The sequence below is a fragment of the Acanthisitta chloris genome, unplaced genomic scaffold, assembly GCF_000695815.1.
Source record: "Acanthisitta chloris isolate BGI_N310 unplaced genomic scaffold, ASM69581v1 scaffold544, whole genome shotgun sequence".
Taxonomy (NCBI): domain Eukaryota; kingdom Metazoa; phylum Chordata; class Aves; order Passeriformes; family Acanthisittidae; genus Acanthisitta; species Acanthisitta chloris.
The window spans coordinates 7,058-34,866 of NW_008669657.1; the positions used below are offsets into that span (position 1 = coordinate 7,058).

At 40.0% G+C, this 27,809-nt stretch overlaps 1 protein-coding gene across 1 annotated transcript; it reads left to right on the forward strand.

The window, feature by feature from the left end:
* Positions 1-85: 85 nt before the first annotated feature.
* Positions 86-27,809, forward strand: FAM185A (family with sequence similarity 185, member A; the record flags this gene model as incomplete). The annotated part of the gene is made up of 7 exons (XM_009073383.1): positions 86-195; positions 3,216-3,308; positions 9,004-9,142; positions 13,234-13,275; positions 15,635-15,730; positions 18,277-18,411; positions 27,567-27,809. Coding segments are annotated over 7 exons (731 nt in total), but the record flags the coding sequence as incomplete, so codon positions are not given.

Here is a 27,809-nt window from a genome sequence, read left to right on the forward strand (position 1 = left end):
AGTTACTATATGAAGTGATCAAATACTATGTTAAAGAGATGTGACTTTCCTCATTCTGTTGCTAATCAAACTCTTTCAATTCTAGATTTGGATATCAAAACATCAGGGACTGGCTGTGTGAAGATTCAGAAAATAGAGTGTGATAACTGCAAGATAGAAACGGAGAAGGGAACTAGTGTCTTGCAGTCAATAAAGGTACAAAGAACCCTCCCCTGCTCTGTCAGCGTTTGAAAAAGGATTGTGTGGTAGAATACAGTATAAAAACCTAAATACCAGTGCTAGAGATGAGAAGTACTCTGATATCTCTCTCTCATTGTAACGCTCCTAGTGTTGCTGTGTGTGTAGCACAAAGGTGTGTAGTAGCACCTTTAATTGTTAACTTTGTGTTGTAATTGTATGTAATAGCACTAAGCAATGTGGAGTCAGAAGTCCATGTGCCTGTGATAGCCAAAGGGAGCAGGAACAGTGACAGCAGTGAGCCTGATCTCTGTCCTCCCCACCCTTCAAAGGCAAAAGGTAGACCTGGATTTCCTGTCTACTAGGTTAATAGTTGTGCTCATTCAAGACTTTGCAGCATGCTGCTGCTTCTTTCCTGTGGTTTTTTTTCCCCTTTATAATTGATATATCAGTGACATTTACAAACCCTTTAGGTTAATTTTCAATCAGAAGTTACACATTACATGTCCAAAATAGATCTGTTAAGTACTGTATATATCACAGCCATGACCTTGTTCTTTTCAATCTTAAGACTTCAAGTTTGCTGACATAAGCTTTTGTAAAATTAAACATAGTATAGCTGACTTAGGTGCTGTTTGGGATCAAATTCACTTAAATATTTGGGACTGTACCCACAGGAATTGGTATGAATTCAAAAGAAGGTTTAAATATTTTTTTGAGGTATGAAAAATGTTTCAGCATTTTTCTCTACTGTGGTAAGAGATGGTTTTATAACACACACAGGGAAAACTGAACTTAGGGGGAGATTTAATATACAGCAGAGTTAGGTTTACTCCACATTCAGTGAACTACAGACAAATTGTATCTCCCAGATTCTGTCTAGTTGACCACATTACTCTTACAAAGGTAACTGAAATCTAACCAAAAGTTAAGAGCACTGTGCTGAGTACTGTAGGTGTCTAAAGCTCTGGTTAAAAATGACTGTTATAACAGCAACAGCAGTGTGTGAGAAACTATAGAATATGAGAAAACAAGATGGTTTTGACCAGCAATAGTGGCAGTAATGCCAGCATGCCATCATGTCAGGAATTTTTTGTGAAGTCTTGGAAAAAGAGGATTTTGAGGAAGGAGCACTAACTAATTTTTTGGGCATCTTGTCTCAAAGGCAATCCAAAATGTGAAAAATCTAGAGTTCTAAAAATTGAAAGAGTCACTTCTATTTTCCATGAGACTCCAAGTAACAGTGAAACAATATTTTCTAATGAACTGAAAAGAAGGCTGCAAAGTCACCAGTTTGGGGCTTTTGAGACCAACTCCTCCATGGCTTTGTATAATTTAGGTGAGCTTCGTGTTGATTTTTTTCTTCTGCCAACTCTTGTATAGTTTAGATGAACCTCGTGTTGATTTTTTTCTTCTGCCAACTTTGAGCTTTGCTTCATTCACAAAAGTGACAGCAAAACTATGAATGTAAAAGTTAATTTTTCATCTGTGCATGTAGCTCAGTGTTTCCACTGAGCTGGTGGCCACAAGAAGCTTCTTTGCTTGCTAAGGGTCAGAGGAGAGGAACACCCTTGTCCCAAAAGGCATTTAAATTGTAAAGTATCAAGAAAGAACTGCAGATTTCAACTGAAACCCCTGTTAAACCCAAGGGCTCTTAGATTACAAGGGTTTGGGGTTTTTAACCTTACTTACCCTAAGTATTCTTTTGGGTTGTGAGTGGTGATCACTTGTCTTTGTTCTGGTTGCTGTGATGGCTTCAGCATACAGAACTAGAAGATATGTTGCCACTCTTGGGTTTTGTTGACTATGAAGTAGTGAGATGAAGGGTTTGAATTAAAATTACTAACCATGTAGGTGTTTGCAAGAGCAAACAGTTGTTCCATTACAGTATTTCTTAGCTGTACAGCCAAGTTGGAGTCTAATCTTGGTTTTAAGGAGTACTGTAGTTCTACTAAGGTAACTGTAACTCTAATATTGCTTCAGGCATTGTATCCTGTATTATCAGGGAAGCAGAATTACTAGTGAGAAACAAAGTATTAACCTTTAGGGTCAGACTAGATGCTGGAGAGCAGCACAAGAGCTGATTCCCCTGCAGGGAAACTGAAGTGCTAGTGCCCTCCCCTGGATGGACTAAAGCTGTTTGATGTTGCTTTGCTGTCATGTTGTCCACAAACCTGATTGACTAACAAAGCAGGAGGCACTTTCTCTACAGGAGAGAGCTAAAGATAGTTGATCAATGAATGACTTTAAATAAATCAAAAAAATCTAGTCACATGGGGATTATCCAAGAGCACCAGCAAAAAGCTTCATAACTGCTAATTCTCCCAATTTGCCACAGGCTGCAAGAAGTTGTTTGTATAACTTGTAATTCAAAAAAACATGCTGATTTTTGGTATGCTCTATGGTGTCTTTTCCAAAGACCTGGAGGTTTGACACCTGCTTTCCTTTTTCATGCAGGCTAGTAATGGAACAGAAGAGCCAAGCATTCTGGATGAGGCTTTTTATTAGGTTTTGTCTGGCAGGTTTGGTGTGGTAGACCTTACCCAGCCACTGAGATTTGTTCAGGGTGCTTTTATTGAGATTTTTGGGGGTTTTGGTGGTGGTTGTATTTAATTGGCTGAAGTCCATTGCAGTGACAGCACAAGGGGAAATGGCTTCAAACTGAAAGAGAGTAGCTTTAGATTAGATATTAGGAAGAAATTCTTCCCTGTGAGGGTGGTGAGGCACTGGAACAGGTTGCCCAGATAAGCTGTGAATGCTCCATCCTTGGAGATATTCAAGGCCGGATTGGATGGAACTTTGAGCAACCTGATCTAGTGGAAGATGTCCCTGCCTATGGCAGGAGGGTTGGAACTAGAGTATCTTTAATGTCCCTTCCAAACCATTCTGCGATTCCATGAAATAAACAGCACATTTGGCATAAATGACAACCAAATGTTTGTCATCTAAGGTGGTTAATGTGGTGCAACTTGAAAACCAAAATAATTCATTTTCTAATTATGGTTATCCTAACTGTATGATTTTTAAACTTCTTTCAGAGCCATAAAATTGATATACAGACAAATGGTGGCAAAGTAATTGGTATTGGAACACTTTATGGAAATACAGATATTCGTGCAACAGAGAAGGGGGTAAGTAACAAGTAAAACTTTCTCTTCAGTGGCATATTTAGCTTATCTGCTGCGAAATGACTAAATTTGAAGAATGTGCTGAAGAATATTTAATGACCCTCAATGATTGATTGTGATTTCATGGTTTCTTACATTTGTCTTAAATTATATGATCTTATGCTTGATGTGGATTAACAGGCACCACAGAAAGAGCAGTAATAATCATGTGATCATTCCACCAGCACAGAGTTTGTGCTAACTGATACAACCCATCAGCTTTAATTATATAGAGTCTCACAGCAGAGATACAGATGAGATGTCAGCAGAAATGTTTTCCCTGTTAGGGTGTTCAGGCACTGGAATAGGTTGCCCAGGGAGATGGTAGAGTCACCATCCCTGGAAGTGTTGAAGAAGCATCTGGATCTGGTGCTGGAGGATATGGTTTAGGGATTCCAGCAGAGTGGCAGGTTAATGGTTGGACTTCATGATCTGAGAGGTCTCCTCCAACATTGATGGTTCTGTGAGCACTCAAACTTTCTCCTAGACTGATATCTAAGCACTGGGATTTTGCAGTAGGCAAAGGAGTTTGTTTTAGTGGCTTAATATTTGTACATGTTGTGCTCTTCCAGCATTATATGGTTGTAAGAGATAATAATGAAAGAGTAGGTTTTGCAGATGTCTTTGCAGCTGAGGGAATAAAGCCATAGGTAATCTTGGTATGAGATGCAATGCAGAGAATCACAAACAGAACAATTTTGCAGGGAAGTACTTTGCTTTTTTCAGTAGATGGCAGTGTGAGACAAGCCACAAACTACTGTAATCTGCTTTATTTTTCTTGACATTAGTCAGTTCTCCTTTATTTAAACTTACGTTGAGCTAGACTCCCTTATAATACTACAGTTCTCACACCCAGTCCTGTTTTTGGGCTCAACTTGAATGTTTAGGCATCTTATTGCCCATACAAGTGGTGGCAGTAGGATTCCTTAGATCTGAAGCATTGCTATGTGAACATGCAGAGCCAGGCCAAGTCTCAAGTAGTTTGGATGTATGCTCTGCCAGAATCAATAGGTACCCTTTAAATCAACAGCACTGGGAAGAATCAGAGTACAGGTAACTCTGCCTTGCCAAGGATAGATTTGAGACCAAGCTATTAGGGGTTTGAAATCACCTCTCTGAAGTGCCATTTGGCACTGTTGTGCACATTGTAGGTTGGGTTCTGAGGTCATATGTTCACTTACACAGAGCCAGCTGTGAGCTTTTCTTGAAGTCCTGCTGTAACCTGAGCAAATTACCATTGGATTTTCCAAAATCTGTCAGCATTAAATTCTGTGTTTCTTTGTAGTGGGTGCTAGACTGCCTTTTATGTAATAAATGTAATTATTAGATCTGTATCTATATGAAAATACAGTTCATGGAATTGTTTTGCTTTGAGCCTTAAATGCTTTTAAAAATTCCAACTCTTTTCAGATACATTTCCCTTCTGAAACAACAAAACAAACTTCGTACAGATTAAGCTGAAGTGCTTCTTTGTGATCGTGTTTGTATAGTCTGTAATGTTGCTAGAGGTCACTCTTAACAGTTGTAAAGGTCTAGTAACTCGAGTAGGTGACTCTCGAGTTAGGGGGAGCCCTCTACTCTGCTCTGGAATACTGCGTGCAGTTCTGGTGCCCTCCGTGTAAGAAGGACATGGAACTGTTGGAGCAAGACCAGAGGAGGCCACAAAGTTGCTAAGATGACTGGAGCATCTCCCCTATGAGGACAGGCTGAGGGAGTTTGGGCTGTTCAGCCTGTGGAAGAGAAGGTTTGTGTGAAGATCTCATAGCACCTTCCAGTGCAGAAGGGACTCTATGTTAGAGCTGCAGTGACAGGACAAGGGGCAATGGGTACAAATTGAAAGAGGGGAAATTTAGGTTAGATATTAGGAAAAGGTTTTTTCCTATGAGGGTGGTGACACACTGGCACAGGTTGCGCAGGGAGGTAGTGAATGCCCCAACCCTGGCAGTGTTGGATGAAACCTTGAGCAACCTGATCTAGTGGGGAGGTGTCCCTGCCCATGGCAGGAGAGGTTAGTTGGGGCTGGATGATCTCTAAGGTCCATTCCAACTCCTAAAATTCTATGATTCTACAGAACATTGTTTTGAATTATGTTACTGAACTTCTCACCGACAAACCTTGCTGTGTAGTTAGGAAGGACAGTGTGAGACTTCTTTTCTCAGTTGGCCATTTCTGTTAATAATCAGCCTTGCCTCTCTTGTGTGTGTCTGTATGAGATGTTTCTTCCATCAGTTGCAGTCATAACTATGTAATTATGGCTCTGTCAGCATTTTCAGCTCCCTCCTGGCAGTGGGGAGGGAGAGGATGTGGTAAAAGGCACTAAACAGTTGAGAAACAGAATATTTTTAAGGGGAGAAATTGAGGAAGACACTAGTAAAATAGTTGAGCAAGGATAGCATGAACAGGAAGGCCAAGAGCAGGAACATGTGGGGAAGGAGCTGTGTATGTCTTGTTTAAACATAGCAAGATGTTAGTTTTCATCTTAAAAATGTGTTCAGGTGCAAAAACATCTTCAGTCTGATTTATGAGGATAGACTGACACTTCTCTAAAGGGTAAGAAACTGATGGAACTTGAACATGTGGCCAGTTTCAGTAACTGCACCTCCCAAGGCTCTGCTCTTAAGTGAAGGATTTTTTACAGAAAACCTACTGGTTCAATGGACAAAAATAATCACATTTGTTTGACTGGGGAGTCATTAGCTAATCTGTGCCACAGGGACTTTTCTATAACACCTATTTAGCAGAACCAGACATCTATGTTCTGCCAAAATTCCATAAAAGTTAAAGAATTTGGGATTGAAAACAAATTTACTCCCTGTAAGAAGCAATTGTACTTTTTTTTCTCATGCCTTCCCTATCTAAAATACTTTTTTTAGTCTTATACTTGAGCAGTCTGACTTACACCCACCCCCAATTTAGTTTTTTCTGAAACAAAAGTTCACAGTGTTGGTAGTTTTTATTGTTTATAACAGCTTCTTTTTATGTGCATGTGTGACAGCTGTTTTTAATACAGTGCCTTTTTAAGAAAGGTAGTTGGGGCTGGTAAGTAAGATGAGGTGGTATGTGAGATTGACTTAATAAAGCATTTACAATTTTTTAGGTAAGATAATATACCTAAATAAAGTCAAAACTTGTATTCTATAGTAACAGATGTAGCTTTCTGAACTTTCCTTTGCCTGTTCAGCCAAAAGGCAGCCAGTTTGTACCCAAACTGTGCAGATATTTTCATTTCATTCCTCCCTCTTAAAGTGTGCTTTGCTCTATTTTCATTGTGTTGATAGCAGTGATGAAAGTGGAAATGTTCTTTGCAAGTCATTTAACTCTCTAGGCTCAGACCATAGAGCCTAAAATGACAGTGGCTTTGGCAACATGTGTCACAGCAGGTTTACACTTTGCCATCCTGGGTGAGGGACTAGTGGAGTACTCTGTGGGAAACATTTCTAGGACAGATGCAGTGTAAACTTAGATTTAAAGTTTCTGCTTATTGTTGTTTTGTTAGATGCACTGAAAGATTGAAAGGCTGAATTGCTGTCCCTTTCAGTAGTGACAGATTCTGCCTTGATAGATTTGGGTTTTGTTTGCTGTTGATGCTCAGATTCATAGAATCATAGAACAGCTTGGGTTGGAATGGACCTTTTTAAGGTCATCTAGTCCAATCCCCCTGCACAGGGACATCTTCAACTGGATCAGGCTGCTCAGAGCCCTGTCCAACCTGAGCTTGAATGTTTGCAGGGATGGGGCATCCCATCCCCCTCTGGGCAACCTGTGCCATTCAGCGTTTCACCACCCTGATTATAAAAGGTTTATTCCTTATGTCTAATCTAAATCAGCTCTCCTTCATTTAAAGTCATTCTGTAGCACAGTTTTAAGCAGCAAGACCTGCAGAGATTGTAGGTATTGACTGCTACGTATCTCTAATTCTAGCACAGCATTTTAATTTTCTTAGAGGTTAATGTATCTTGTTACACTCTTGGAAACCTAATTTTGTATTGCAGCATCATAGAATCACCAAGGTTGGAAGAGATCTAAGATCATCAAGTCCAACCATTAATCTGCCACTCTGCTGGAACCCCCAAACCCTAAACCATATCCTCCAGCACCAGATCCAGATGCCTCTTCAACACTTCCAGGGATGGTGACTCCACCACCTCCCTGGGCAATATTCCAGAGCCTGACCATGTGTCTTAGACAATGGTCCATTCTGTGATCTTATGATTTAAGGTATAAAAACATCATAAAGCTCAGGATGTATGGATTGGTCAGTCCACTTGGCTGTCATATAATCCATATTAAATGAATCTCTTCAGCTCACTTTTTGGGACACAATACAGCATAGCATTGAGTTTGTGCCACACTAGAACCTCTTGCTTCATCCGTAGCTTATTCTTTATATAACATAACACTGAGAGGGGCAGCAGACTTATTTTTTTACATTAACTTTTTTCTCCCAAGATGGCAATGCTCAGAGGGCAAGGAGGAGTTAAAGGTAATGTAAGTAAGGCACAGTTTGATGTGGAAGGCAATCTATTACTTCATGTAATGAATAAGGATGTTTTGCAATTCATTGGAAGTCTGCATAAGCAAAATAAAACCAGATTGAGTGGGGGTTAAGTGTGAACTATGGCATGTTTGCTTCATAGATCAAATTTAACTGAGGAAGAGTAGAGTTAAATTTTGTGTGGTTGTTGCACAAGCACATGATTTACTTTGTTTTGTTCATATAGGCTTAGGTTATATCATATTTCTTGTCACAGAATCATAGAATCAACTAGGTTGGAAAAGACCTCAAAGAGCGAGTCCAACTCTACTGTGATTACTAGACCATGGCTCTAGGTGCCACATCCAGTCTCAGCTTGAAAACCTCCAGGGATGGTGAATCCATCACCTCCCTGGGCAGCACATTCCAATGCCTGATCACTCTCTCCATAATCATTGTACATAGATCATCTCCTGTATCACCTTTTATTCCCCAAATCCATAGTGCAACTTTTCACTTCTATCCTTTCTCTCCATTTCTATGGAAAAGAAGTAGAAATGGAGATCCTATCCCTGTTTTTTCAAGGTTTTGTGTATCTTGAGGCTTAAGTCCAGGAATAGAAGCCTGAGTAACCAAGTGAACAGTTACACTGAGAAAACAGCAGCTGTGACTGTTTTGCAGACCTTCACCAAAGCTGCACATCCAAAGTTAGCCAGTTAGAAATCTCCATCAATAGCTGTGTGTCCCAAAGACAGTGGATGTTTCAGTTTATGGTGGCAGAAAACTGATCAGCGATGCTCTAAGTGTCATTAGTGCTGTATGAACATTCAGTCTTCATTTTGAAAGTTAATCCTTTTTTTTACTTCTCAAAATGAAGTGGTTTCGTTTTTCAAAACTAAAGCAAGTTTTTCCTCTTATCCATTTGGGACTGTTTGGGTTCTTACCTGAGTGATGGGTGTAATAACTCATAGGAATGTTGTAAAATTCTTTGTTCAGAGCTCTTGGATGAAAAGTTTTTTTTGTTTTGTCTTGTGTAGCTTTTAACTAAGAACTTGATTCCATTTGTTTTGCACCATCAACTGCTTTTCATTTGTTTTGTGTCTTAATGTGTCTTAACCTCTCTCTGCCTTTTCAAGCTGCAATGACAAGTTTTCCATTATGTTTATTCAAGTTTATTTCTCTTAGAGTGTGAATATAGAGAAGCTACAGGGGACAACCATCAACATATCTACTGAGGATGGGCTGCTGAAAACCAAGTATCTCTATGCAGAATCAGCATCTCTCTCTTCAGTAGCCGGTGATATTATGCTGGGAAGTGTTCATGGTAAGAAGGAAAACTGTCACAAATTTAGCTGCTTTGAAGGTGTTCATAATGTTCATATTAACAAAAGGACTAATGCAATAGATTGGCCCTAAGTCAACTGTGCACAGTGTATGAACAAAACAATTCTGTCTCTATTAGAGACTGAATTGGTTTTTTGCCTCCATCAGACTGTATTTATTTTTTAAAGCAATTTTATAAACACAATTGGGAAATAGCAAATAGTGTATGTTATGGGAAAAAACATCACACTGAGAAAATAAAAATATTTTAAAACTCAACCATGAAAATTATACTAGAAGTTGTAAAGAGACTTATTTTTCCCCTCTATCCTTTATTTTCTTCACAGGAGAAGCAACTCTTAGAGCATCTACTAAGAACTATTGTAAAAGTTGGCTGTAATTAGAAGTTTTTAGCAAAAATAGCCTGTGTGTGTGCTGGCACCTTATATTAACAGAGTGATGACAGTTCCTGTTCTTTGGTTGAGGAAGAAGTCTCTAATCCATCCACCCTTTAATGTCCTTCACCTAGAACTAAAACTAATTAGCTACAGAGTCTTTTATTTAAGCAGCAGTTGAGGTTTGAATCTGGTTTGGCTTTCTAACGTAACAGAATTCCACTGAATTCTCTCTGTGCTGTAATGCATTTGTGGTGGTTTGAGTAAAACAAACTGGAGGGTGTACAGAGAGTGAAAATTACTCCACTCAGTCAGAGTTCCAGATTTTCAGCTATATATGTCCTATAAACAATTGGCTGCAATTTCTTAGCAATTTGATGTTGTCATCGTCATTGAGAAACGACTTTTGTTTCTTCCATAAATGAGCAACTCCTCTGCCCATTTATAGTTAATTCAGTGAGGACTAGAGGGAATGGCCTTGAGCTGAGACAGGGGAGATTCAGATCAGGAGAAATTTTTCCCTGTTAGGATGTTCAGGCACTGGAATATTGCCCAGGGAGGTGGTGGAGTCACCAACCCTGGAAGTGTTTAAGGGGTCTGGATCTGACACTGGAGGATATGGTTTATGGTTTAGGGGTTCCAGCAGTGGCAGGGTAATGGTTGGACTTGATCTTAGAGGTTTCCTCCAACCTTGATGATTCTATGAATGGTTTCTAAACCTGTTAGGTAAAGTTCATTTTAGCATGTATAGGCAGAAATAAACTGCTTTTTCTCATGTTACTGTATTTTTCTAGCACATAGACTATTGTTAGTGGCACTTCTGACTGATAAGTAGACTGTATTGTTAGTGGCACTTCTGACTGATAAGCTATTTTCTTTTGGCTTTTTCTAACTTCAAGTGCTGTAAGGATACTGTGGAGTGACCAGTTTGTGAGCATGTTCATGCCTGTGCACATCCAAAAGTTTATTTTCATTTTCTTGGTATAAAAAGTGAAATCATAACTGCTGTAGTTAGTGACCTACTTCCTTAGTAATGCCTTGTTGCCATTTAGCTGCAGAACAATGTGAAAACAAATAAAATTGTATCCAAATTATACAGACATTTCTTATGTGACTTCAGGATTATTTTTTGAGCTCTCTACTAAATTGGGCTGGAACACCTAAAGTTATTTTAGCTGTTTCTTTTAAAAACAATGGCACATTAACATTTGCATGAGAATAGTTTTTCTGTTTGTTCAGGAAAATACTTTCTGCAAAACATCATGTGTTCCTCAATAATGTTTTAATTGTAAGCCCAAAGGCTTTGAAAGTACACACACAAACACATATATTAGCAGACAAGATAAGCTGCCCAGGTCCTTACCTGCTATCAGTAAAGCTTGTGCAGGACATTATATTTGCTTTTGACCTTTTCTTCTGTCATAGTCTAGTAACTATTTCATTATCTGAGAGAGTCACACTGGAAAGATGGTTATTGAAGTTACTTTATATATTTAGACATTGATTTATGTGTAGAAAAAGGTGAACATGCAACTGCCTTACCTTGTCAATGACCTGAATAAGACAGAGTAGAAAATCTGCTGTCTGTCAAAGGTAGTACAGTGTAATGCTTCAGTTTGGTATTCTGTGTATAAAATATTAAATATACCTCATATACCAAAGCATGTTCCATAAATTTCAGCTATGTTTCTGGATTTCACTGTATAAGTGGAATTGTAGAAGTTAATTTTATTTTCATTCCATTTTAGGTATGTGTGGACTTTAGTCTGATGCAAATTTAAAATTCAAAGTGCTAAAAGGTTGCATAATGGTTTATTAGGAGTTCTGTGCATCACAAGAGCTCTGCCACCTTGGGAGCCTTCAAAACAAATTGAAGGAGTGGAAAGAATACAGTATCAAGTGATGCCTTTATTTATATCCTCAAACTATCTTTTACCCCTGGTCCTATACTAATCCTGACTTGCAGTACTGTAGTTTGAAGTTTTACAGTCTTGATGGAGAAGCAAAGCTTGAGAGGACAGCAAAGATAACTATTTCTTCAGAAGCAGCACCAGCAACAAAATACTAAGCCACTGTCATCAATATTCTGTTAAAACTATTATATTTTGGGCTTCATAGTATTGCACTACACTGCTGGAGTTACTGAGTTGTAATAATCAAATTAGTAATTACCTCTAGTCAGGTCTTTTGCTCTTTGCCTTTGATGTGCCCAAGAAACACTTGCCTAACTTACAATTTTTAAGTTAAGTGTTGGTCTTTGTAGAACAATTACATGACCAAAAGTGCATTTCTGTGCACTGTCTGTAGATAGTGCAGGTCAGAACACAGCAGGAGTTTCCTGCCTGCTTTAAGAGCAGCTTTTGTTGTAGCTAAATGTTTGAGGAGAGCTTATCTTGCTAATATATTGAAATTGCACAACATCAGTTATCTGCCATGTAAGTCTGTGGTTAATAGGAGTTTAATTTCTACATGCTTAATAGTTTTCTAGGAGCTGCTTATCACAACAGAAACAAAGCACCCAGAAAAACAGAGAGCAGACCCAGAGGCTATGTGCACTATGTAGTCTACCTTCAGCTCCATGGGAGCTGCTAGCTGACTAAACCCTAGGGCTTTCTGTAGGTTGTACAAAACTAAGTATTAGTCATGATAAAAAGGGGAAAACAGGAGGATAATTAAATTGTACCGTGTAAAAATAGCAAAGAGTAAAGCCAGACCTCTTTCAAGTTTATTGAAATATGTTTCTTGTCTCTGATTTTCAGAACCCTTAATATTTTGTTCAGTATGTGCTCGAAAAGATGAGTTTAGGGCTGTTGATGATAGGCTGCTCTTCTATCTTTCAGCTCATGAACCACTAAGAAAAAGACAGGTCATACACAGTGGAATGCATTCTGCCCTAATGGCTGTTTGCTACTGTGTAATTACAGAAGAGGTCTGGAAAACATGTCCTGTGAGGAAAGGCTGAGGGAATTGGGTTTGTTTAGCCTAGAGAAGAGGCTTGGGGTGACCTCATGGCTCTCTACAGCCACCTGAAAGGAGGTTGTAGAGGGCTGAGGGATGTCTGTCCTGCCATGGCTGCAGGGAGAGGACTAGAGGGAATGGCCTTGAGCTGAGACAGGGCAGAGTCAGATTAGATGCTAGGAAAAATGTTTTCCCTGTTAGGGTGTTCAGGCACCAGAATAAGTTGCCCAGGGAGGTGGTGGAGTCACCATCCCTGGAAGTGTTTAAGAGGTGTCTGGATCTGACACTGGAGGATATGGTTTAGGGTTTAGGGGTTACAGCTATGACAGGTTAATGGTTGGACTTGATGATCTTAGATGTGTCTTCCAACCTTGATGATTGTGTGATTCTAGGATAAGGCAGAGCTTGATGTATTTCCAATTTTTAAAGGCCTCTTTGGAAAGCTATGAAAATTGTTGTGAATACTAAGCTACTAAAATCATCCATAGTGCTTCACTCAGTGCCTTTCCTGTCTGATATCACTTCACTGTTACCCACATGTTGAGATTTTTGTTTGTAAAGCAATAATGTTCGAGCAGTGTAACTGGTTTATGCCTTTTTGTGTTTACATGCAAACCAGATGTACTACTGCAATTATGATGCCCTTGTATAGGGTCTCATTACTTTAGCCTTTGCTGCGATTTCAGAAACCAGTTAAATAATTTGCTTTTAACATTTCTCCCCTCTCTTTTTATAACAGGTAACACCAGCCTTCAGACCAAAACAGGGAGCATCACAGTAGGTGGGTTCTACCTTTTCTCTGTGTCTCTTGTTCTTCTCTTCTCCTTTCTCAAAGCTTAAATATTCACAGTGAAAGTTAAAAGGAAGTGATTTCACACAGATGCCTGTGCCCACTTTTCTGTTCAGGAGTAGCACTGATAGCTGTGTGGCTGAAGGAGATACTTTCCAAACTTGGCTGTTAGCCTTCTGTAGCTGGGCAAGGCTTTTGACACCCAACACTCACTGGGCTTTGCACAAGTTGAGACAGGGGAGATTCAGATTAGATGTCAGGAAAAATGTTTTCCCTGTTAGGGTGTTCAGGCACTGGAATAGAAGGTGTTAGATGATAGGAAATTTTTTTCCACTGGTGGGTTGTTCAGGCAGTGGAATAGGTTGCCCAGCCTGGGATAGAAGTTGTTAGATGATAGGAAATTTTTTTCACTGATGGGTTGTTCAGGCACTGGAATAGGTTGCCCAGGGAGGTGGTGGAGTCACCATCCCTGGAAATGTTGAAGAGACATCTGGATCTGGTGCTGGAGGATATGGTTTAGGGTTTGGGGGTTCCAGCAGTGACAGGTTAATGATTGGACTTGATGGTCTTAGAGGTCTCGAAGTTGTTAGATGATAGGAAATTTTTTTCACTGATGGGTTGTTCAGGCACTGGAATAGGTTGCCCAGGGAGGTGGTGGAGTCACCATCCCTGGAAATGTTGAAGAGACATCTGGATCTGGTGCTGGAGGATATGGTTTAGGGTTTGGGGGTTCCAGCAGTGACAGGTTAATGATTGGACTTGATGGTCTTAGAGGTCTCCTCCAGCCTTGATGATTCTGATTCTAAGTTAGACTGAGTCTAGATATCATCTGTTAGATTAAAATGGGATAAAAGGACCTGAGAAAACAGTAAGTGTACATCAAATGCAGTCATGCCTTTAGCCTAGTTCTTTATCTGACATTTGTTGATATCAATGTTTAAGTTTTTTATTAGGAAGTTTAATCATTGTTGTATTACATATTCAGGGGGAGGAGAAGGCTTGTGATAATGTCAGCCTTTCCAAACTATTATGGTAATCACTTTCCCTTCAGAAATGAAAACAGGTTATAAACTTTCTGTCAAGAACCTGAGCATTTATATAACAGGATAACTCAGATTTATCAATAATGGTATACATTATATCAGTGCATTTAATAGTATATAGACATGAAAGGGAGAAACTCAAATTGTGATTATTTCTGTGGCAGAAAATTGAAGTAACAGAATTGTAGACAAGGCTCAGTGTCTCTTGAATGTATGTAGAAAGATTTATGTCAATAAACTTAGTTACAGGCCCAAATCTTGAAGACTTTTGCTAATGGTGTTAACTGTAGTCACTTACTAAGCAGTGTTCAGGGACAATCTGTACTGTTAAAACTCTTATGTTCCTAAGTGATCTGCATTAATATTCCTGGAAAATGAATGCAATACATATTCTTATGACTTAGTCATTAAACCACAGCATTAAATTAAGCTTACTAGTCTGCTTTTCCTTCTCTTAATAGACTCATAGGGTATGAAAAGTGGTTAAATAAGGATGTTTAACACAGGAGGTAGGTTTTTCCATCAATGATGTTGATTATTTTCCTTAATTAACCAGGGTTAGCTTTAACATTAAGACACATCTTAGAGTTGAAGCTTTATTTTTCAGATTTCAGTTCTGCAAGCTCTAGTTAGGCTTAATCTTTTCCTAAAGAGCATTAAACATCCTTTAGGTTTTTTTATTCATTTTTCCAAAGGTAAAAGACTTATAAGGTCCAAAGATCTAAAAAACTTGAGAAAGAAAATGTAAAGGACACACAGTGAAAGGTTTTTGTGCATGAGAAATGTATGCCACAGGGTAACTTATTGAATTGTCAGAGACCTGGCAGGGATTTGCTGATAGAAACAGGAAGAACAGCTCAGATCTTTCAGCTTCCTTGGTTGGGTTCTCCTAGGGTTGTATTTCTGTTTCACTGGAGGCAGAATATTTCAGTTAACTGGAAAAATGCACTGATCTTTGGGGTTTTTGGATGTGTCCTTGTTTTTGAGAATTTTATTTACAATTCAACTATTTTATAAATGCTTAAAAGAAATGTAAAAGATTAAAGGGAGTGAGAGACAACAGCATTGGGTTCCTGTTTTAATACAGAATTAGACAACAATGAATTGTAAATAGTCACTTGTATTTTCCTTAAAATATTTTGGAAAAAACAGTAAGTTATCAAAAAAAGACTGTGGCCTTTAAAACCAATGGATATAACTTTTAAATTGAGATAGAAGATAGATCATTTAAAGGCAAAAGGATAATCTGGACAACTTAGTTAGCAAAGAATTGTTTTCATGAGAGATTTTCTTACTTTCTTTTTCAGATTCATCAGATGGAAGTCTAAAAGCTTCTACATATCATGGCACAATAGATGTTTATGTCAGTCAGTTAAGAAAAGTGGATCTGAAATCTCAGAAAGGTTAGTAAACTAAACCTACTATTTCTTGTGGCAGATTATGATGTAAAAGAAAAAGGGATGAGGGTTTTGGTTGGTTTTTTTTTTAAATCTGTCTGGGAAAAAATAGTTTGTGATTGTTGGATGTCTACATTCCTTTTTTACCTCATTGTTAGAAGATATCTGCAAATACTTGTGATACAGTACATTCTGTGAGGGGCTATGATACTTAAAATGGATTTTGAAACTTTTGTGGTTTCCAATTTTCTTCTTTTTTTTCTTGGTCATATACCAGAATTCTGCAGAGTCCACCTGGATTCCAGTGTTCCTTTGCCTTGAGCACAGTTTACTCCATGCTGCTGTGTGTTCAGGGTGATAACTGGCACATGTACATGTCCTTTTCCTGCCTTCTGTGTGAAGTGTTCCATTGGAAAACAGGAAAACAAAGAGGAGAGAGCCTTACCCTACCATTCCTCCTTTATTTTTCTCCTGCTTATTCACTACAATTTCTTTTCTTAGTTAAAATCTCACACCTAAAATTGAATTCACAGTTTTGCCATTGGGAAGATATGAGACTGTAAATGACAACACCCTGAATACATCTTGTTAGTCCTAGTATTGGGGGAAAAAAAACCCCAAACCAAAACACACTACAGCATTCTTATGCTTGACTTTAACATCATGTCAGGCACTTCAGGTGGTTCAAATGAACATTTGGTACACTTCTGTGAGACAATACCTGTGCCCTGTTCAAACCTAAGAGTTACTCAGAATGGAGCTGATGATGGCAATGCATTGAAATCATTTGTGCATCCTTCTGTGCAAGCTATTTTGGTTTAATTAGCACAAAGAAATTTATTTGTATATTATTTCTTGGTTACCCTTTGAATCCGTTAGTGTGAAGTTCATGTCCCTTTGAGTTAGTAGCAAAGAAGAATGTGCTTAATAAAATCTAATTAATGTTATTTTCAAAACACTGACATCTCTTCTGGCTGCAGAGTTTAGTAAAGGCAAAGTTGAAGTTCTGTTTTTGTTTGTCCTGTGAGTTCAGAGTAACTGCTGACAGCTGCAGCGTAAAAAATGTCCCATTTGTGATAAATTAGCTGCATGTGTGTTGGATTTTATGAGTCACATCACTAAGCAACTCTCCAAGGAGGACCCAAAGATGAAGACCTTTTCCCTTTCTTATCCTAAGGCTTGTATGTGTCCAGCAAAATGTAGGCCTGAATTACACTGGCAGTTACTTGTTCATCAGGACTGTCACAGGCTCTGCTGAATTTAATTGCACAGCCAGAGTTGCTTTCTGATGCTACTCAGCTGTTATAACATCACTTTTTTCTTACCATGTTCTGCTTCAGCTTTTTGGATGTATGTCAAGAAACATTTTTTGTTTTTCTAAATTGAGTGCTGGAATTGAGCAAAAACTCTGGAGCACATGTAAAGAAAGTGTATTCTGAATTTTGCTAGGTTTTAGATTTAATGTGTAGGGGAAAGCTTCCAAACTTTGTGACTGAGTAATTCCAAACATGACTAATGTGGGCAAGTTGGGGGCCCAGCATTTGCCTTTGGTCTGATGCACAGAAGCACATTTTTAGGAGAAGCAGAAGTCATAGAATCATAGAATCAACTGGGTTGGAAGAGACCTCCAAGATCATCAAGTCCAACCCTACTGTGGTTACTAGACCATGGCACTAAGTGCCACATCCAGTCTCAGCTTGAAAACCTCCGGGAATGGTGAATCCACCACCTCCCTGGGCAGCACATTCCAATGCCTGAGCACTCTCTCTGTAAAAAATCTCTTCCTAATATCCAACCTAACCCTCCCCTGGAAGAGCTTGAGTCTGTGCCCTCTTGTCCTGCTGCTGGTTGCCTGGGAGAAGAGACTGACCCCCACTTGACTACAAGTCAGAATTTGTGGTTTTAGTCTCAAAGGTAGAATAATTCAGGCCACCAAAGCTGCAGTTTTGCTAGTGGTTTACATTTTAGTGATACATAGTCTAAACTTGTTAGTCACTTTTGAGACTGTATCTGTTGGAGGATGAGAACAGCTGCCCCTTAGCAGTAAAGCAAAGACAATCAGTAGTGCTTACAGTGGTGTCTCATCGTTCCAGAGGAGCAATTCTTGCATCATGTGCCATGCAGTGACTGGGTTTGTCAAATCCCATTCCCTGTCTTTGTTCAGGAGTTTAGATATGCAACTAGGAGGTGAAAATAGACATAATACCCATGAGATTTATTAGATTTGCTTGCCTTGATCACTCCTGTAATAAGATCCTCTACCAAGAGATGTTGCTATCAGTATATGTCAATGTTTATTTTTCATGTCTGCCAAGGAAATACTGTGACACCATTTTCTACATGTGACATACAGTGCTTTGTTTATGACAAATGAAGACACCTTAATTTAGCCCTTCAGTGACAAAAAAAGAGGTTGCTGTGTCTAAGGATTCTCTTAAAAAAACCAACAAACACAACCAAACGATGATTTAATTGAAGTTAGTGAAATAATTTCCTGTTTCATGCTTTGATCTCAGTGTTAAACTAACAAGCTTTCACTTAAATTATCCCAGGTTCAATTACAGTCAAGGTACCTGCCTCTCTCAAAGCCTATTTGGAGCTGTCTGGAAGAAAAGTGGATGTGAGCTCAGAGATCCAGTTAAAAGAAACACAGAGTGACTCCAAAGACGATCACGTAACTCTAAGTGGTAAGGCTTACTAATCTTGGCTTCCAATAAGTGTCTGTCTGGACTTAGTCAAAGGCATCTACATTTCTTTGTTAGTTTATTGCTCTTGGAGGCTTCTTGTTGCATCTGTTTCACATTGAAGTGTTTGCTTGGGCCTTTGTCCTCCCCATGTTACTAGCTGACTTCTTAAATTTGTTTGGTAAATGGCTTGTGAATATAATCAACTGCTTCTCCAGCAAAGGTCTTGGAGCCAAATTCATCCTCAGCATTATTCAAGTGCTTTTGTGGTAGGTAATCCAGAGCTGAATTTGACCCATTGCTTGGACAGTCACGTATAATAGTTTGCCTAGGAATATCTATTAGAAGTGGAATAAAAAGTTGTCTCTGAGTGAGGGGTAGGGGAGTAAAAAGGGTATATCTTATTTTATTTTATTTGTTAGTGCACAGTATAAATGTTACAAAAGTGCAGGAAGGCTGAGAAATGATGGGTGGGAGATCAGTAGGAGAAGAGCAGAAGCAGCTGGAGCAGTAGAGAGTATATGGAAAGGTACCTGCAATCACTAGAAACATCCTTCTAATGCATTTAAAATTGAGCTCAGAATCCCAGCTCTTGCTTTTCTGCTTTAGCAAACAATCATACAATTGATTGTCAGGGTGTGCATTTCTCTCCTCCCCTCCAGATGTGTCTATCTCTAGAAGTTAAAGCTGTTGCTTTTACCAGTTATGCAGTTTGCTCTAGAGGAAACATGAACGTAATGTGTCTGAAGGCTCCAGCTTTGTGTTTGAACGTGTTATGTCAGTGTGACCTGATGTGATAGCAGACTGGGTGAGGCTTTGGGTTTGGTTTTGTTTTCAAACCTAAGAAAATATGCACAAAAGATGTTTTCTTCCCCCATGTAAGATGCTAATCTCAAAGGCAGGAAACATTAGAAGTGTAATTACATAATTTTAATATGTAGCCTGATTATATATCACTTCCTGCCTAGGAACAGTAACTAGCACTTAAATTTAGCAGTGGTCAGTAAATACTTTAAAAGCCATAATTAGAAGTTCTCAGGCTAGAATCCTGTGGATGGACCCCAGAGTCTAGCAAGACTATGGAATGAATCACCTCAGCAATAAAACAAGACTTCTCCCAGTGAATGAGGACCACTGGCCAGTCCTCTTGCTGCTTTGGCAACATTAAAGGTACGAGTGGTGTTTCAAATATAAATATACACAGCTGAGTGGCTTCTCTGGTTTCACAACCCAGTCAGTGTTGATGTGGGACAGTCAGCACTGCTGCAGTTCTTCACTGCACAGCAATTCTTCAACCCACCATTCTGTATGGAAATGATCTTGGCAGTTGAGGCAAGAGCAGCTCTGATTAGTTAACTCTCAAATATACATGTCCCAAAGGCATGGAAATCATCAAGAATTGTGCAGAGGCAACAGCATTAGGCCAGTAATTATGAGTTGTTTAAAGAAGTTACAGCACTACACAAAAACTTATTAAACATGGATCTAAATTGATCGTAGTACAGGTGAATGAAAAGTAGCCCCTGGCATGGATTATCTGCAGGATACAATTCAGTGTTGGCCTGAAGTAATGTGTCATCATCAGTTTTTATACCCAGCAGTTAGCTTTGAGTGTTTTCTCACATCATGTAAGCAATGATCTGTGAGCAGTGCTGTCCTCCCTTTGCTTCACTGGTCAGTAAGAAGCAACAGACCTGAAGGGAGGTGAAGTAGTTGTTTTTAACATGTGCTTTGCTCCTTTTCTTACCTCCCCTTTCTTTGCCAAGTCAGTCACATTCCTTTGGCATAGCAAGGGAGATGCTTCCTGCTTCTCTTCACCTTATCCCATGGGCATGATGTATTCTTTCTGCAGGCCAAGCACTTGTCCCCTCACTCCCAACAATCTCCTCTTCTTGAAGTTGATATTTGATAATTTCCTCTTATAAGGAGATTCTCAAATAATTAAAAATCATTTCATACTATTTCTATATCATGAAAACATTACACACTGTTGAGGTTTTGGGTACAAGGTCTCTAGCTGTCCTGCTGCTGCAGCTGAAAGAATGTAAAATAGAGAGAGAAAAGAGGTTTTGCCAAGTGGGAAAAAAGCATGGCAGCTTAGATTTTTATGCTTCTGAGCTCAAAAGTTAGTTTAAAAATAGATTATTTGTTGAGAAACTGGCCAGTTCTCATGTGGATAACACAGGAACTATATGTTTTCAAGAAGCTTTACTTGCCTCTGGGAATATTGTGAGAGAGATTAGAAGAGTAGAGCTCTGTGACTTGGGTAAACATGCACTTAGTCTATCACCTGCTCTAGGAAAGCCTTCCCTAGTGCTGGTACTGTTAGAGCAGTTTTCATGTACCATCACCTGGCTGCATGGCCCCTATGGAGGGACAGTGTGATGAGAGCGTGGAAAGGTGTTTTGCTCTTTCAGAAAAGGAAGGGACTTTTCCTGCAATATTGGGATGCTTCCTGAGATTTGCAAGCACAAGGCACCTGTTTGCATTGACATCTGTGGGTACTCTTAGAAGTAGCATGTATGGTATAATGAAATCTGTTACAAACCCAGAGTTCATGCTAAGCACTCGTTCAGTTTTCATCTGTGAAAGTGTTTGGCTCTCTACTTGGAAAGTGCCTGAGTGATTCCAGTGATTTCTTATGGTTATCATGTCAAACTGATTTTTTTTCTTTTCCCTGGCAAAGAGGGAAGCCCTTTCTGCTCAGTCTCTGGCTTCTCTGTGTCTCCAGGCCTGTCTGTATTCTTAAATCAGCTGGTTTAAGAAACCTGTAGAGATAATTAGCTATAGGTACTGTATATGGTAAGAAGAACAGTAACAGGCTAAAAAGTGTTGTATATTTAAACAGAAAAGGAGCTTAGGACACTGTCCTGTCAGAGAGGTTCTAAAACATGTTGAAGGTCAAGGTTAAAATTCAGCTTATCTTGATTCTTTTAGGCCATTTTCCCAATAAGTTAATTCAATTTCAAACTACAAAGGTAGGAACAGTTACCTGTGTGGTACCGAAGAGGAGGTTTATTTAAATAAAACCATCAGGAAACAGTCCTGTAACACCATTGGAAATAATAAACAGCCTATTAACATGACTATTCTGTAAAACTCCAAATACAATGCCTTGGCTTTCCATGACATTAGTAATACTTTGCTGGAATGTGTCCATTTTGAATACTGTACTTCCAAAAGGACGCAGACAACTGTAGAGACTCTAAAGCAGCACATGCTGTCAGAAGTCTAAAATATGATTAATGAGAGAAGACTGGAAAAAAATGTTGTTTTTTCCCTAAAAAAAGAAGACTGAGGGAAGATGCACTTTTCTAGCACGTAAGAAATTGCTGCAGGGAAATAAAGAAATAAATTGTTTTGTCCACTGGTGATAGGGCTAGAAATTATGATTTGACCTTTTTGTAAAGCAAACTAAGCTAAACAGTAGGGTTAACTTTCTGGTAGTATCTGTCTGTTGAGGCAGTAGGACTGCCAGAACTGCAGGTTGTGAAGTCCAGGCCATGTGAGCATGGCAGGTTTAATTCAGTGCATCCTTGGGACGTTGCTTTCAGCCCTGTTTTCTCTTGTCTGAAGTTGATATGACCATCTGCTCCCACCCACTCCCCAGTAACAAAGGAAGGCTGTCGGGTGTGGGTGGATGGGGACTAAGGGAGATGCAGCCAGTGGGTATACTTCAGCCCACTTCTGTTGCCAGTTTGTGTGTCGACAGCTGTAAGCTGGCTGGAAAACATCTTGCAGTCATTTGGGGACTCGTTTTGGATTCTTCTAGCTGATAGTGTCAATTTCCAAACCTAATTGTCTGGAATATAACCCCTTTCTTTAACCCATGTAAATCTTCCAGCTCTGAGTGATGCCAGGGACTCATCTGGTTCCAGATGTTTCTCCATCTCTGGCCCCAGTTCTAGTGCTGAGTTCATATCCAGTGGCAACCTTTCACCCGATGCCACCCATCTGTTTGGTGCTGAGTGAGCTTTTAACTTTGGCAGTCACTTACTTCCTCTGGTTTTCAGCAGTTGCATAAGTTTCCTTGGTCAAAGTCCCACAGGGTCACAGGAGCTCCTCAGAGGCTGTAGATGTTTGTCTTTGTAGGTTATCGTGTCTCCCTGTTCTTTGTCAAGTTGATAAACCAACCTCTTTGTATTTTTCTGTGCTCATAAAAAGAGACTGAAAAACCTCTTTGGGAGTTATTGTCTTCTCCCAAGTCTAGATGTACTTGCTCCCACTGTCTCCCAGCATGACTTGGGAGTTACTGTCTTCTCCCAAGTCTAGACATACTTGCTCCCACTGTCTCCCAGCATGACAACAATTGCAGCAGTTAACAGGATTTTTAGGTTTTGTTACTAATCCCATCCCATCTACAGCACAAGAGCTTTGCTAAGCCATGTGTGAAGAGTGTTCCTCTGATCCATGGCTTCTGGTATCCGTGCACACAGGTAACAGAGTTCTCTCCTGTTAATGTCTGTCCCTGAGATGTCTAACCTGGGTATGAAGAGGAATCCCCTGTTGTCTTCTCTAACCCTTTTTCTCCTGTGAAAGTTTCCAGGTATACATTGTCTCTACCTTATGGGTTAATCCAGCATCCAATTAGTCTTTTCATCACTAGGAACTCCTTAGATGACCTTCCTCATCCTGTGCCTCTGGAGAGAATCAGCTTGTCTAATTGTCATATCGCTTTGGAAAGATGGACATGGAATAGATGACCTTCCTCATCCTGTGCCTCCGGATGTGTCTAATTACCATATCGCTTTGGAAAGATGGACATGGACAACACTGTCCTATCTCTGACTTTTCAGGTTTCTCTTAGTAACATACTTCAAGTCCTTTCATCCTGCCTGGTTCTCCTGGCAGGTTGTGGTGAGAAGCATCTTTCTCCTTACAACAACCATTCACTCACATATGCACTGAAACAGTACAACTTTCACATCAGCCTGATGTTCCCCTCTGGAGCAAAGGGGATTTAGACAGATGTTTCCTACCTTCAGGAGCAACTTAACTCTCACTGCTCACACAGTGGCTCCTCATACAGTAGTACAGTAGTGACCTATCGAGTGCTGTGGATTTACCCTTTAGGATTGCTTCAAAGCCAGTGTGCAAGGAGGGAGCTGTCTGCATGAGCCTCATCTGCCATCCACAAAGCTTAGGGATGGATGTGTTTGAGTCTTTATTATCTGAAATTCTGTGCTGTTTGCTCTAAGGTAATGTCCATGCTTATGGCTGCCTGGAGTTCCAGGGTTGAATACAAGCACAGCTGAATGGGCAGTGAATAACATGAGGCAAGCAACTTGCCTTTAAAAGGGGAATAACTGAAAGAGCTTCTGTTATGTCAGTCTGCTGAAACTGAAGGGGTTTTTTTCTGAAACTTGCCAGCTGCCCAAGTGTAGTGTTCCTTCTCCCACTGTGCAGCTGTCTTGGGTTTGTTGCCATCAGAGTCACAGTTTTTCTCTGTTCTCAAAGCTCTTCAAAACTTTCCTTCTTTCTTAGAAGCAGTTTTTATTGACTCTTGGCCACTGGAATTGAGTGGGAAGAGCTTTGGTTTACAATGTCCCTCTAAACACTGCCCTCTCTGAAGCCTTGATGCTAAAGCAAGATCTTTAAAAAAAAAAACCAAACAAAGACCCAGGTTGTATCTGGAAATTATTACATTCCTTCAAGTCAAATAGAAAGTTCATCCAACTTTTATTAAACACATTAGATGAGATGCTATCCTACAGATTTTTATTGGTTTCAGCTTGCACTCAACTCAAGATGTTCACAGCCTCTTTGAGATATACCACAGTCCTAACAACACCACTGAATAACATTTACAATATGATCCTTTTCTCGTGTTTTATGGCATGAAAATAGAGCTCTCAACCTCTCCAGTCTCCAGGAAGCAAGTAAATAAACAGTACTTGACTGTGTAAAGTTTTGCAAAGGTGTTATCTGCCTTTAGGCACCACACATGGGGGCAAAAAAATCCAACCTTTTTCATGGTTGTTCAATTGAAAAGGTGACTACACAACATAATGTGTTCAGGCACTGGAATAGGTTGCTCAGGAAGGTGGTGGAGTCACCATCCCTGGAAGTGTTGAAGAGGCATCTGGATCTGAGACTAGAGGATATGGTTTAGAGTTTACAGCAGTGACAGGTTAATGGTTTGACTCAGTGATCTTAGAAGTCTTCTCTGACCTTGGTGATCCTATGATTCTAACTGAAATTTTCCTCTCTGACCTTGGCGATCCTATGATTCTAACTGAAATTTTCCTTTACACTTGTATGTTGGTTCAGTTTTTTGGCACCTGGAGGCTATTTCCTGTTTAAAATTCAGGCTGATCTAATGTTTTAGGGGCCTATCTATGCTTGAAAGAAGATTCTGTTTTCATTCTGTGTCCTCTGATAAAATACTATTGCAAATCAGGGATTCAGGAAGGCTCTGAGGAACTGAATTTTCAGATTTTAACAGATTTCCTGTATGATATATTTGTCCAACTTGGTGATGATAATCATAGATATAAGTCTAGTGAAGTGGTGAGGTCTGTGGATTGTGCCCTACAGCCAGAATGGTAGGGATGCTGAGTGTGACTGAGACTGCTGAAATTGTACTGGGACATCCCTATGGAGATACTTGAAGGCACTTTGTAGTCTGATAACAAAGGACACTGAAGTGACTGTTGGACTCCTCTGAAAACTCTACTTACAGTACCTCAGCCTGCAGTGAATTGCTGTGGGTCTGGCCCATAACCTTAAATGAATCCCACTTAGAACTACCAAAGTGCTGAAATTCTATTGAAAAGTTCTGGCACAAAGGCCTGAGTTGTGGAAACCAATGCAGTGATGTCAGTTGGAGTTTTGCCACTGTTTTTGCTGTGGCCAGAATTTAATTTCAGCTGTGTTACAGGTCAGAGCAGAGCATGTTTGCAGAGTTGGTTCTGAATCTGCTTGCCTGCTATCCCTCGTGCTATTCCAGTCTCAGATTAGTTCTAAACTTAGAATTCACTCAGTCACAAATGCTAAATAATAAATAGTATGTATTTTTAATAATAAATGATGTTTTTGCAAAGATAAACCAAAGTGAAGGTTGACCTTGTGATAAAGGCTGATTTGGGATTGAAAAGATCCTAATTTAATTCCCAGTTTGGACATAAAACTGTATAAATTTGGAAGGTCACTTACCCTCATTTTACAATTAAGAAACTGAGGCCACGAGAGAGCAAGTTGAACTTTCTTCTTTGTTATACAGTGGACTTTTCAGAGCATGACCATGTGTACTGAGTTGATGTGAAACATGCAAGAAAACAGATTTCAGGGTTGTTTTTGGGGTTTGGTTTTTTTAGGCCATTATTATAAGAAAACAGTAATAGTAGCAGCATATCTGGTCATCTGTACAATCAGGTTTTACCATGTCTCATTGCTGTGTTTACAATAACAATGAAAACTTTTCAAATTGCTTAGCCAGATTAACATCTAATGCAATGTCATGGTTTAACCCTAAATGGAAACTGAGCACCACACAGCACTCACTGCCCACCAGTGGGATGGGGGAGAAAATCAGAAGGGTAAGAGTGAGAAAACTCATGGGTTGAGATAAAGACAGTTGAATAGCTAAAGCAAAAGTTGTGCACACAAGCAAGGCAGAACAAGGAGTTAATTGACTGCTTCCCATGGACAGGCAGATGTTGAGCCAGGACAGCAGGGCTGCATCTTGTGGAACAGTTAGTGGGTATGACACACACCATCACAGCTTCCCCCACTCCTTCTGCTGACAGCTTTGTGTACATGAGCATGACCCTTGCAGTATGGAATATCCCTCTGCCAGTTGGGCTCAGCTGTCCTGGCTGTGTCCCCTCCCACCTGGTGCTCCCCACCCTATGTGCTGGCAGGGTGGTACTAGAAGCAGAAAAGTCCTTGATGCTATGCAAGAGCCACTCAGCAACAGCAAATTTGATATATTATTATTTGTGTTTTCAGCACAAATCCAAAACATGGTCCATACTAGCTACTATGAAGAAAATAACCTCTATCCCAGACAAAACCAGTACATGCATTTGGTTTGTGTGGCCACGTTATGTCATGGAGGGACTACAGGGGTGGCTTTTCTGGGAGAAGCTGCCAGAAGCTTCCCCAGTGTCTGACAGAGCCAGTGCCAGCCAGCACAAATCCACCATGGGACAAGGCTCAGCCCTGGGATAACAGAGGGAAAAAAACCTGCTGCAGACCAGCAGCTAAAGAGAGCAGCTACAATATGGGAGAGAAACAGCCCTGCAGACACCAGGGTTAGTGCAGAAGGGAAGGCAAGGAGGTGCTCCAGGTGCCAGAGCAGAGATTTCCATGCAGCCCATGGAGGGTCATGGGGGTGCAGAGGTGAGAAGCAGCCCTGCAGACACCAGGGTTAGTGCAGAAGGGAAGGCAAGGAGGTGCTCCAGGTGCCAGAGCAGAGATTTCCATGCAGCCCATGGAGGGTCATGGGGGTGCAGAGATCCACCTGCAACCCCTGGAGGAGGAGCCCATGCCAGGGCAGGGGAAGAGTGTGTGAAGTTCTCCCTTTGTGGATGAAGGAGCAGCAAAGATAACATAATGAATGGACACAATCCCCCTGCAATGCTCCTGGGGGGGAGGTAGACAATCCTGGAGTGAAGCTGAGCCTGGGAAGAAGGGACAGATGGGGGGAAGGTGCTTTTAACATCTAGGTTTATTTCTCATTACCTTACTCTGATTTGATTGGTAATAAGTTAATCTTTATTCCCCAAGTTAAGTCTGTTTTGCTTGTGATGGTAAGTGGTGACTGATCTCTTGCTATCCTTATCTCAACACACAAACCCTTTGTTATATTTTCTTTGCCCTGTCCAGCTGAGGAGAGGACAGACAGAGTAGCTTTGATGGGCACATGGCATACAGCCAGGGTCAGACCACCACAACATGTTTCCTAGCCCATGGTAAAAAGTGCAGTACTATGCAATAAAATCCACAGCTTTCTTCTAATGATGTATGATGTGAAATGAGATTAATGCAAAAATCTGTATCAAGAATGAAATGTCAGGAGCCTCTGTTAAAAATACACAAACTCTACCAAATGAAAGGGCTATAAGTACTTCCAGGGAGCTTGGAAAAAAAATGGCAATGTGAAGGTGATGTGTTTACTGTGTGTCAAATTAAACTAACAGGATTCTCTTTTCCAGGTCACATGAATCAAAAGGATGAAAGAGACAAATGGATTAAGGCTGACACACAAAATGGGAAAGTGTATCTTAAAAGTCAAAGCTGGATCCAGTCTGTCAAGCTGAAGGGTTCTTAAAGGTGAAATAAACCAAAGAGGTTATAATGAGAAATTGTAAAGGAACATTTCTGTAAAATTATGAAACTTTGATGTATATTCTTAATATAAGAGAGAAACAATATTAAAAATGAGAATGTTTTAATCC